General features: G+C 48.6%; 1 protein-coding gene across 3 annotated transcripts in view; it reads right to left on the reverse strand.

Moving 5' to 3' along the window:
• The window catches only part of STXBP1 (syntaxin binding protein 1), a 74317-nt gene that overhangs the window by 10986 nt on the left and 50973 nt on the right, over window positions 1–12358 (reverse strand). For all 3 annotated transcript variants that reach the window (XM_027774036.1, XM_006154081.3, XM_014590013.2), the window contains exons 11-17: window positions 10213–10273; window positions 8135–8200; window positions 7351–7431; window positions 5312–5450; window positions 4515–4624; window positions 1753–1854; window positions 337–422 (exon numbers count right to left, since the gene is read on the reverse strand). In XM_027774036.1, the coding sequence (XP_027629837.1) occupies window positions 337–422; window positions 1753–1854; window positions 4515–4624; window positions 5312–5450; window positions 7351–7431; window positions 8135–8200; window positions 10213–10273 (645 nt within the window). The remainder of the gene's footprint in view (window positions 1–336; window positions 423–1752; window positions 1855–4514; window positions 4625–5311; window positions 5451–7350; window positions 7432–8134; window positions 8201–10212; window positions 10274–12358) is intronic.

Genomic DNA, 12358 nt, shown 5'->3' on the forward strand with positions numbered 1-12358 from the left:
CCACACCTGGACACCTGTGAATGTGGCTGCTAGGAACACTGGTGTGGTTTTAGCCAGGGTGGCTGGGGAAGACCGGAGCAGGTAATACTGGATTAAAGACCTGAAGGAGAGGAGGGGCGAGCCATGCAGATCTAGCTGCAGACAGATCATTTCAGTCGAAGAGACAAGCAAGCACAAAAGTGTGTCTGCATTTCTGAGGAAGCTCCGGGATGTTGCAGCAGAGGGGCTGCATCCCTCCCAGCAGGACTGCCACGTAGCTGACATCAGCCAGGGATGATGCTGATCCCTGGTCAGGGACGCCTGCTCTCCCTGGTCTACTCGGGGAGTCCCACCTACCTGACAGCAGTGGTGCTGAAGGAGGCAGAGGAGCGGGTGGAGATGTAAGGGTAGTGCTTGGTGTCAAGTTTGTCCTCAATAGTGTCCTGGAAAGGAAAGGGACAGAGGTTTGAAACGGCCTGCCATCTGTCTGCAAAGGTGACGATCATTCCAAAGGGACCAAGGTGGATGATTCAAAGGACAAGTTAGTCAGTGAGCAATGTGGCCAGGTTTGCAATAGCCGAGCTCCCTTCCCTGCTGCCAGGCGGCTTAGCGCGGCGCTCACAATGACTGGGTGTTCTGAGACTGGCTGTCACACTGAGAGAAGTTTGCGGGACAAAACAAAAGCATTTGTATTTCTTGTGTGTCTTCCACATGAAAAAAGTTTTTGCAATCCATGTGTTTTAAATGTTGCATTGCGTCCCTGGGTTCCTGACACTTGTCATCAGCCCAGCAGAAACCAGGTACAAGCAGTCTCTCCGGCCAGAGACAGCCCCGATAGCCTCACTTTTCAAGGACCTAATGGTCTTGTGGGTGGATTCCCGCTATCTACCTCCTGCTGCCTAGAACCTACTCTCAGCATCCACGGCTTCCCCGTGAGGCCTACACATGTCTCCCGAGGGGAACAGGAGGCGGAGGAGGACGAGAAGACAGAGAACAAAGGCAGGGATGAGACAGAGGAGTTGGCTTCCTTCCACCAAGCGAAGGAATGTAACTGGTTTCCAGAGCACCCATCCTGGTTTGTGGGTTTTAAAATAGGAAGCGGACTCACTCAACGTAAACTGTATTTATTTTAATGTACAATTCCGTAGGAACACCTGGGGTGCTCTGGATTAACTAAAGGGTCGTGGGCTGGGCCCCTCATTCTTTAACTCCAGTTCTGTTTGCCCATCAAGGGAGGAGGTCGAGTGGGTTACCTCCAAGTCCAACCCTAAAGATCCCGGGTGCTGTGCAGGGTTTGCTCCCGCTGCAAAGACAGGTGGGAGCAGCGCCATGGCACTCCCTCACGGCCAACGCAGTCAAACACCTCTGCCAGAGCACAGGAAGCAGAGCAGACCCCCAACACGGAGCTGCACATACAGCTAAGGAGTGTCCCTGATGGGTTATGCACAGGTTAGCATCTGACCCCTACAGTGCTTGACATGCGGTAAAGGGAGGGACTGTCAAGGGGTCTCTATAATGTGGGACTAAACCCTCCAAGACACAAGCAACGAGCAAATGCGTCTTGGAGATTGGCATCTGGCAGATCTTAACTCTCCATAAACCTCAGAACCAGGCATGTCCTGACGGCCGTGGGCCTTGGACACTGAGTACAAATCCTCACAGGAGGAAGATACAAGGTGTCCCGGCCAGCCCGGAGCAGGCGAAGCTGGAAGTGCCGGGGCAGTCCACTGAGAAGCCCGTGAGGCAACCTCTGAGCACACCTGCCACACTGACCTCCATGATGTCCTTGATGATCGGGGTCCACCGGGAGAGCTGGTAGGTCTGCTCGCTGATACGCTCCTTCCGCTCCGGCTTGCTCCGGCGCCGCAGCGTGGACTGGGGGCAAACACACATAGGTTGGTCTCTGAGGCAGGGCCACCAGGGCCCCAGGTGACTTCTGCTGGCCTCTGGGAATTCACCTAAGGACTCTTCAGAGTCAGGACTGGCAAAGAGGAATCAGTGGGGGAGGTTTTCTCTGCAGGAACGCCAACTGTGCACCTTTTAGGGAACCTTCTGAGTGTTTAAAAAATAATTATCTGGGACCAGCAGTTGGCATAATCACTACGTTGCTCGACTTCCATGCAGTCAACCGCGGTTTGAGTCTCAGACCCGGTAGCTTAAACTCATGCCAGGCGCATGTGCATGTGTGCCCAAGATCCCGAGAGGAGAATGGAGGAGAAGGGATTGTGGCGTGACCATCCCCCCGGGGGGTGATTTCTAACTTTCTGTCTCTCTTTCTGGTGAGTGCACACATCCTATAGCAAAAACCTCTCCCCCCCCAAAAAATTATTTTATTTAACTTTATTCATCATCATCATCATTGTAATTTGACGAGAGGAGGGAGGGAGAGAGAGAGAGAGAGAGAGAGAGAGAGAGAGAAAGCAAGCTGCCAGATCCAGGCTCAAACTGCGGTTGGCCACGTGGGAGTCCAGCACCTTAACCACCATGCCACCTGCCGGCCTCCTCTCTGTTTCTTTATAGTCTTTAATGGCAAATGTGGGTCAAACAGTTAAGTACCATTTTTATTTATTTATTTGTTTATTTAAGTTTTATTTTCATTTTAATTGCCAAATAGTAACTGTAAATATCTGCAGTGTACAATGTGTGCTTTGATATCTATCTACTGTTGTCCCTTGGCAGCCCGGGTATCCATGGGGAATCTCTTGAGGATAACAAAACCCTCGGATGCTCAAGTGCATTATATGCAACAAGGCAGTGGCCAACTGCAGTCATGCAGCAGTCGTGCAGTGCTCTGCAGTGCTTAAGCCCCATGAGAAGATCTGGGTCCATGTCCCAAGGTCTACTTGTACACACCAGGCATGCATATGCCTGTAATCCGGGCTTGGCTGAGGCTGGGGGAGGACTGAGGCATGAAGACCTGTTGGGGGTGTCCCAACAGAAGAAATAAACAAATTAAAACAAACAAACAAAAGGCAGAGTCAGTTGGGCTAGCAGGTGTCACAGTAGTTAAGACGCTGGACATGGTTGACTGTGGTTCAAGTCCTGGACCTGGCAGCTTGCTTTCTCACTGCCCGCCACCGCCTGTCTCTCTGGTGAACGCAAATGTCTTGTAGCAAATTAAAAGGTAATAATAATGATAAATAAAATAAAATAATTCTACTTAAAAGAAAGTGGCAGAAGGGACGGCAGGCGGTGCGGCGGTTAAGGTGCTGGACTCCCACATGGCTGACCGCAGTCTGAGTCCCGGACTGGAGGCTGGCTTTCTCACTTTCCTTCTCTCTCTCTCTCTCTCTGATGAATGCACATGACCTGTAGCAAACTGGAAAATAATAATAATAATAAAAATTAAATTAAGTAAATGAGTCTTTAAAAAAATGGCAGAGTATTTTGCATATAACCTATACACATCTTCCTATACACTTTAAATCATCTCCAGTTTACAGCACCGAATACAATGTAAATTCTGTGTTATTTACATATAGTCATACTGTGTTTTTAAAATTAATTTAATTTTATTTATTTATTATCATTATTTTTAATTTGCTATAGGGGACATGGGCTCACCAGAGAAAGAGAGAAAGTTTGAGAGCAAGTGGCAGGACTCAAACTGCAGAAGGCCATGTGGGAGCCCAGCTCCTTACCCACTACTGCCAGCCACAGTACGGCCGGTGGCAACGGAACAAAGCTTCTGACTTTGAGATTCCGGAGGGAGTACGCCTGCGACCCTAGCGACATTCATGTTCTGTGACTGACTGCTGGAGAAAGGAGGCACGCGGGGGACTCTCCCGAGGGCGTCTGTAGCAGCGTGCGAACCCCTTTCAATACCCCACCCAACTGTTCTAGAACACGCTGTGGAGACTGGGCCTCCCTCACAGCCTGTCCTGCAGGTTCTGAATCAACACCAAGTCAGAGACCCAGAGGGGGCCGGACTGCTGGATTCATTAACGCCGTGCTCGCATCCTCACAGAAGAGACTGAGTGTGGGGCATCCACAGGGAGAGCCAGGCTGACCGCAAGATGTGACGGAGGGAATTGGGTGGCTTCTGTTTGGGTCTGGCTCAGAGACACAGCTCACTTTAACAACCGCGCAACTCCTCAATGTGCGGTCTGGGTTCCCGAACTTAGACCTCCACGTTCCTACACCTTTACACCTTTACCCCTCTGCTTTTTTTTTTTTTTTGAAGAGGTTTTTGCTATAGGGCGCATGTGCCCGCCAGACACACAGAGAGAGACAAACAGAAAGGGAGTCATCACCCCCCAGGGGGGATGGCCACGCCACAATCCCTTCTCCTCCATTCTCCTCTCGGGATCTTAGGCACGCACACACACGTGCCTGGCGTGAGTTTTAAGCCACCGGGTCCAGGACGCGAACCACGGTTGACTACATGGGAGTCCAGCGACATAGCCATTATGCTAACTGCTGGTTCCTATCCCTCTGCTTTGAGTGTGGTTGAGTGTGGGTATACGCGTGTATCATGAGATGCCATAAGCCGAGCAGAAGCAGAGACACGCCTGCTGCCCCCCGCCGCCCCTTACGTCCGTGACAATGGGCACGCCGAGGTGAGCCATGTTGGTGATGATCTCGCTGTCCTCCGGGGGGATCTGGGCGTGCTGGATCAGCTTGTTCAGGTTTTCCTCAGTGATGCCTGAGAGACGAGACACGCGATCACCACAGCGTACAGCCACGCACCCCCACACAGAGGCAGGGCCAACCCGGTGGGCTGGATGTCCCCCTCCTCAGGGTTAGCGGGAATTAACTGCCCACTGCATCAACTTCACTAGACGGCGAGAGCAAACGAAAGATTGCTTTCGCTCCAGTCACCGTGTCCTGCGTGGTCACTGTCAGCCCCGTCTCAGTCTACATTTCCTGTCCCTGCTTCTCAGCAATCCCTGCTCACCTCCGCCCACTCTGGAGTCCAATCGAGCAAGAGTCTCATTACTCGTCTTTTGCACGATGGACACTTCTGGGTGCCGACGAGGTGGGAAAAGCCCGCTCTGTAAAGGCCGAGGCTCTGAGTGTGATACGAGTTAATATCTGTGGGCACAGCTGCAGTAAACTGGCCAGGCAGCTCTCCGTCTCTCCCAGCCTGTCCTCTTCCATATGTTCCTCACCACTTCTGAGCTCTGGAAGTCCCAGGGAATTGCAGCCTCTGGTCACAACTGCTCTGACTACGTGCCCTTCCTAGAACACGAAGAGCCCCCAGGGTCTCCTTGCCCGCCCCACTCCACGCCTGTAAGACTGTTCTGCTTTGCCTTCTCGCTCTGCTGCCTCATTTTCCCCAAGAACGGCCCATACCCTCCTACCATTTTCGTAAATCCCTATCCGTTCCTACCATTCTTCAGGAAAATGTAGAGCAGGATGATGCGGATTTTGTCATACGTGCTGACGTTCGCGTCCAGCAGAATGGGGACGATGGCTCGCATGGGGTCCTTGATCTTCTCCCCCTCGGCATCCGTGCCCATCGCCAGGTCCTACAGACAACACACCCTGTTGGCCCCATTTCTGGAGATAGTCTGGAGGATGGCAGCTCTTCGAAAATCCGTGACCCCTAACGTCTGCGGTGAGCACTGGGTTGGGGAAGGCCTCAAACGGGTAATCCTCCTCTCACGAGGCATGGCGATCCCTGAGTGCAGTCAACACGCCCCTACGGCACTGCTGAGAATGCACGGAAACCGGAGCTCGACTTGCCAAGGCAGAAACCTCAGTCATTTGCTGTCTTAATTGACAGCCGGTTTGCTGCAGGCGAGTGCCAGGGTACCCATGCCAATTCCACAGGTAAGGACTCAATCTTGGTCGGTCTCCTAGAGTTACCAGGCCCTCCTGGGTGGCCTGAAAGGCTCAGAGGAATGCACTTCTCTCCCATGAAAAGCTCTGGTATTTGAAAGTGTCTCTGTGTGGCCAATGTTTTCCACTCTGCTTCCCCTGGTATTAAAGGACATGCTTTCAGAGTTTTACCTGCTCCGGGGTTTTAACCTCTGTTTTAAACCTTTCTATAATTTTTCAAGGGTGAGGAGAGGAAAGAAAAAGGGGCTTTGAAACCTGCAAACCCAGGCCCTGGGAGATGAGGAAGGAGAGAAGGGCTGGGAAATGAACTGGAGATGAAAGACCCAGACGAGACTCAGACCCACTCTCAACAGACCAGAGCAAACGCGTTAGCCTCGGCAGGCCATGACCACGCGGCCTCGCTCTCAGAGACCGCAGCCACAGTTTCCTCTTAGCTCTAGGGGACGCCTGATTTCTCTCGCGATCCCAGGAGTCCATGCAAATTTTGATCGAGTTCACGGTCTCCTTCCAGAGTCTAAGGAGGGTGGGCTGCTTCTCTTTGGCCCTTTGGCCTCTTGGTCCTACACCAGCCCAGACGTCTGTGCAGCAGGACCTGAAGTCCGGCTAAATTTAAATTTCACTAGTTTAACAATACTTCTGGGCAATCTTAAAATTTTTTAATTTCCAAAAATCAATTCCAAACTGCACACTCACTGATAACCTATTTTCTGCATGATCAAGTTGTTCTGAAAAATGCACCTTGTGTTTGTAAGATCGCCTGAAACCAATGGCTCTTCGCAGGGCCAGTCCTCTCATGAAATACTCAGTGGTGTAGGACAGGGCTTACAAAGCAAGCTGAGCCTGTCACAACAAACCAGAAGATGAAATCTTTGCTTCACACCAAGAACCTGAATTTTTTTTTCCTGTGAAAAGGGACTTTCAGCTAAAATTTCAGAGTCTTTAACATGCTCTCTTCCCTTAGAAGTTGACCCACAGTTCAGTCACGTGATCACGTTTGAAGCATGAGCCAGGATTTACCAGTGACTCCTCACAACGGCCCTGACAAATGTGAGCACTGCGCTCTCCCTTTTACAGGTGAGGAAAATAACGCATAGACAAATTGACACGCCAGATAATCTGGGTGGGAGACAGAGCTCGAACCCCAGACTCCTCCTGTACCCCCGGTGTGATCGGTGAGGCTGTGAGACGTCGGCCTGTCACTGCACTCCCTGCTGTCAGCCTCTAGGTCTCCAATGCGGGTCTGGCCGCAGCAGCAGGAAAACACACTCGGAACAGAAAATCCAGCCTGCCCTGACAGTGCAGGGCTCAGAACCCCGAACAGCTTTCCCCAGCCATTCCAGGGAAAACAGAGCCCTTGGAAAGAGCAAAGCATGCAAAATCCAAATGCCACAGCATTCCAGACCAGTCCAGTCCCTACCATGGAGAGTGGAACCACACTGGCTCCGAGAGTCGAGACAATGCGATCTAGCAGGCCTCCCGTCTATTTCCTAGGGTTCTGCAGGATGTTCAAGGTCAGACGTTAAGACTCGGCTGGGTACATGGGACGGCAGAAGACTTGCCGCGGCACAGAGGAGGAAAAGGCCCTACCTGCTCCACCCGGCAGAGCTTGTCGACGGTGCCCTGGTAATGCTTCATGCAGTCCTCAGCAAGGTGCAGGTGGGTGGAGTACTAGGAAGGAACACAGAGAGCCTGTGGTCACAGAACAAGTCACATCCGTGTGGCGGCCACTGAGCACCTACCACATACAAAATGCTGCAGAAGGCACTGGGTCTCCACCCTCGTGAAGGAGATGAGACATGCACAAACAGCACACAGTAGGATGTGCTCCACGACAGGAGGGAGGCAAAGTACATGCTAAGAGTCAAGAGGAAGGAAAGTCCTTCAGGAAGGTGGGGTGGTATGATGGTTTTGCAATGCCTCCACGAATTCTTTGATGCACCTCCTCCCGGGGGGAGCTTAATTCCTCTCCTTGAGCGTGGGCTGGATTTAGCAACTGGTTCTAACAGAGTGGAGGAAGGGCTGGAGAGGGACATCCAAGATCAGGAAATAAAAGGCACCGTTACTTCTCAGGTCAAGGGGAAGCCAACGGCTGTGCCGTGAGGACTAGGCAGCCCTGTGGAGAGGCCCAGGTGTGAGGAACTGAGCCTCTCACAATAGCAGGGGACGGACAGGGTACAGAAAACAAAGAGGTGCAGAGAAAGTGGCAGGAAACAAGCTGCCTGAACCAACCTTTCATTTCTTTTCAAATTAAAAACCGAAGGTGACTAAAAATCTGTAGATTTTAATGAGTCAATTAAAGCACAGGGTTTGGAGAAGGCTCTTTCTCAGCTGTTCACACTCAACTCACAAGGACCTCTCGGCCTTACCATACCTTGCTCAGCTCTTTCTGGTACTGGGGCATCTTCTTCAGCATCTGTGACAGGTCCCTCATGGTGGTCTGTATGGGAAACGAAAGCGGATGATGTCACCTGACCTTCATAAGGAAGGTTTGCTAGGCTGGTGAGTGCAGGGCAGGACAGCAACTGCCACTAGACTCCCCAGGTGCATGCTCCACAACGCTTGAAATGAACCTTTAAACACAAGAGCACATGCTGAGATTTCTAGGCCTCTGGCTCAAACATGATTGATCCAAATACCATGATTACCTTCTAGGCAGAGAACTGAACAAGGAAGTCTAGCAGCTGCGCTTACTCCTATGTTTATTGGACTAGAAAGTTACTGTGAGCCTTAATTCTTCCCACACACAAAAAGATTTTTCTTCTATAATTGCTTTTCTATATACTCAGTTCAACCGTCCTGGACTTGAGTTTGCAATGTATTCCAGCAGAAAGGCTGTGATATATAGATAAAAAAAAAAAAAAAAAAAAAAAAAAAAAAAAAAAAAAAAAAAAAAAAAAAAAAAAAAAAAAAAAAAAAAAAAAAAAAAAAAAAAAAAAAAAAAAAAAAAAAAAAAAAAAAAAAAAAAAAAAAAAAAAAAAAAAAAAAAAAAAAAAAAAAAAAAAAAAAAAAAAAAAAAAAAAAAAAAAAAAAAAAAAAAAAAAAAAAAAAAAAAGCAGTGATACTGTTAGAGAAGACTGGAATCTACATCCAACCAGCGAGACTGGTCTGTTTACTTCCGACTGTGTGGCCCGCCTAATCCCACTAATCTATCCAACAAAAATGTATTTATTTACTCCTACACACCAGGCACTAGTAGGCTGGCAAAACAGGGACAAAAGAACAAAAGGCCGCCTCGCCCAGGGAGAGGGCCGGGAAGGTCACTTGAGGAGACAATGAAGCTGCAGAGCAGCAAGGCCCAGAGCGAGAGAACTCTGGCGTGGCTGGTAGGAGGCAGAGCAAGCAGGAGGGAAGCAGAAAGGAGGCCAGAGAGAACCCGTGGGCCTGACCACTGGGCCTCTGGAAGCCATGCCCATGGTGGGGTGGGCAGAGGTGGCTCCATTCTAAGGGGAACCAGAAGTGGCTAGATGGTTTTAAGTGAAGGAGTAACACAACCAGAGCTGCCTTTTGGGAAATCCATGTCCTGACTAAGATGGGCAGGCCACCTCCAACAAGGTAAGGAGAGCCCAGGTAAGTCAGGTTATGAATTTTAAATCTCTTCTCTTTTCTTCTTTAAAAAAAAAAACAATTGTCAGAGGTCACATATGCTGTCAGAAGAGAGACAGAGAATATGGAGAGGGAGAGAGCGACTTCAACAGGTGTGATCACACTGCCACCCCTTCTCCTCCATGTCTCCATCCTGTTGGGATTTGGGGCACACATACGTGCCTGCTCTGTTTCTCACATGTGTGTGCTCCAAATCTCAACAGGGGCTTGGATGTGAACCATGGGGTCCAGCTCCTTTAACCCATGGGGTGTAAGAGCTGGCCCTGAATGCTACCATTTTTCTGGTTTAAAATGTATCATGATACCAAACAGTAAATATTAATCCTCAGAGTAACAGAAAGCAGCTCTCTATAAATGTCAAAAGATGGGAGCTCCAGATCTGAATCTTTTTTGTTTTGTTTTGTTTTGAGAGGGACTTTTTAATTTAATTTAATTTTTTTTGCTATAGGGCGCATGTGCTCGCCAGAAAGACAGAGAGAGACATAAAGACAGAAAGCAAGAAATCACCCCCCAGGGGGGATGGCCACACCACAATCCCTTCTCTTCCATTCTCCTCTCAGGATCATGGGCACACATGCACACGCGCCTGGTGTGAGTTTAAGCCACCGGGTCTGGGACTCGAACTACGGTCGGCTACATGAGAGTCTAGCAACATAGCCATTATGCTAACTGCTGGTCCCCCAGATCTGAATCTTGGATGTAAAAATAAGACAAAATGATATTAAGTGAGGAGAGAAATATAAATACAACGTCCTTAATTCACTAGTCATATTGCAAAGGCACCTTCTCTGCTCCGAGGGAGGAAGCAGGGATTAAATTCTAGAGCATTAGAACACGTGAGTGTACCTTCTCTCCAGTATTCATTCTCTTGCTAGAAGAAAAGTCTTTCAGAGACCGGGTAACTTCCCTGGAAGAGAGAGGAGGCAGGTAAGTTTCAGAGCAACACCAGGTGCCTCTACAGACGCTACAGAAGTCATGCAGTCTTCCTTTAGGAACACGTAGAGACTTCTCCTGCCTATAAGGTATGCATCTGATGTGATTTTCTAGGAGAAAAGAAACCAGTCATTTTTCTTTTCTTTTTTTAAGGTTTTTGCCATAGAGCATGTGTGCTTGCCAGAGACAGTGAGGGGGAAAGTGAGAAATAACCCCACAGGTGGGATGGCCACGCTGTAGTCCCTTCTCCTTCTGGGATTTTGGGCAGACATACACACACATGCTCCCACCATTATTTTTGAGCCACTAGGTCTGGGACTTGAACCGAGGTTAGCCATGTGGGAGTACATGCCTTAACCACCATGCCACCTGCTAGTCCCAAGACATGTCCGTTTTCAAATTAATACTCTAAACAAGTAGTATCCAGAATAGGTATAACAGATGATTCAAGGGGAAGAAAGAAGAAAATATTAGGATATCTTTTTATGCTTATTTATCTTATTAGGAGAACTTTTTAAAAATATTTATTTATTTATTTTATTCCATTTCTTGTTCTTATTTTATTTTATTATTATTTTTTTAATTTTTGACCAAAGAGAGGCAGAGAGAGAAAAAGGGAAAGCGAGAAAGCAAGCCTCCAGGTCCAGGACTCAAACTGCAGTCGACCATGTGGGAATCCAGCGCTCCTAACCACCTCGCCACCTGCTGGCCCAAGACATCTACTTTTTTTTTTTTTTTTTTTTTTTTTAGGGTTTTTTATTAAAGGGCGCGTTCGCTCCCCAGAAAAAAAAAATAGAGACAGAAAGCGAGAAATCACCCCCCAGAGGGGATGGTCACGCCACAATCCCTTCTCCTCCATTCTCCTCTCGGGATCTTGGGCACGCATGCACACGCGCCCGGCGTGAGTTTTAAGCCACCGGGTCCGGGACCGAACCACAGTCGACTACGTGGGAGTCCAGCGACACAGCCATTACGCTAACAGCTGGTTCCCAAGACATCTACTTTTTTAAAAAGAATAATTTTATTTAACTTTATTTATTTATTTACTTTTTTCTTTTTATTTGACCAGAGAGAGACAAAGTGAGAGAGAGAAAGAGAGCGAGTACACACAAGAGAGAGAGAACGTGAGAAAGTCAGCTGCCAGGTCCAGGACTCGAATCGTGGTTGGCCATGTGGGAATCCGGCACCCTTAACCACCATGCCACCTGCTGGCCCCACGGACATCTATTTATGTTTATCTTTCCTCACACCTTTCAGATTTGTGTTTGAATATCCATAAAGAAACATGCACAATTTATGTTCATAAAATATATAAAATCAGATATATATGGTACATATCAGTATAAGAAAGTACATATTTAATTCACAAATAAATTTAATTACTGGAAATATGGGTCAGTTTATTAAAAGTATACTTTTTTTCTTAGGTTTTTGCCATTTGGCATGTATTCTCACAGGAGAGAAAGAGGGAAGGTGAGAAATCACCCCCCAGGGGTATGGACACAATCTTTCTCCTCCACTCTCCTCTCAGGATCTTGGGCATGTATGCACACACACTCGGTGTGATTTTATTTTTTTTTTTGGAGAGATTTTTGATATAGGGCACATGCGCTTGCCAGAGAGACAGAAGAGAGAAATCACCCCGTGGGGGGAGGCCACCCCGCAATCCCTTCTCCTCCATTCTCCTCTCGGGATCTTGGGCACACATGCACATGCGCCTGGCGTGAATTTAAGCCACCAGGTCCAGGACTTGAACTGCGGTTGACTACATGGGAGTCCAGCGACATAGCCATTAAGCCAATTGCTGGTCCTCCACATGATTTTCAAGCCACCAGGTCCAGGCTTGAACTGCAGTTGGCCATGTGAGAGTCCAGCACATAATCACCTGCTGGCCCCCAGATAATTTCTACTTGACGTAGCGACCACGTCTCTAAATCACAGAACTATCCAAGGCTATATTACTTTTTCACTTGTTCTTGTGAATTTTCTGAGGATATTACAAACTTGAGGTAGCACAATGTGTGTGTGTGTGTGTGTGTGTGTGTGTTTTAAAGCAGAA

Source organism: Tupaia chinensis, unplaced genomic scaffold, assembly GCF_000334495.1.
Source record: "Tupaia chinensis unplaced genomic scaffold, TupChi_1.0 Scaffold000394_1, whole genome shotgun sequence".
NCBI classification, from domain to species: Eukaryota; Metazoa; Chordata; class Mammalia; order Scandentia; family Tupaiidae; genus Tupaia; species Tupaia belangeri.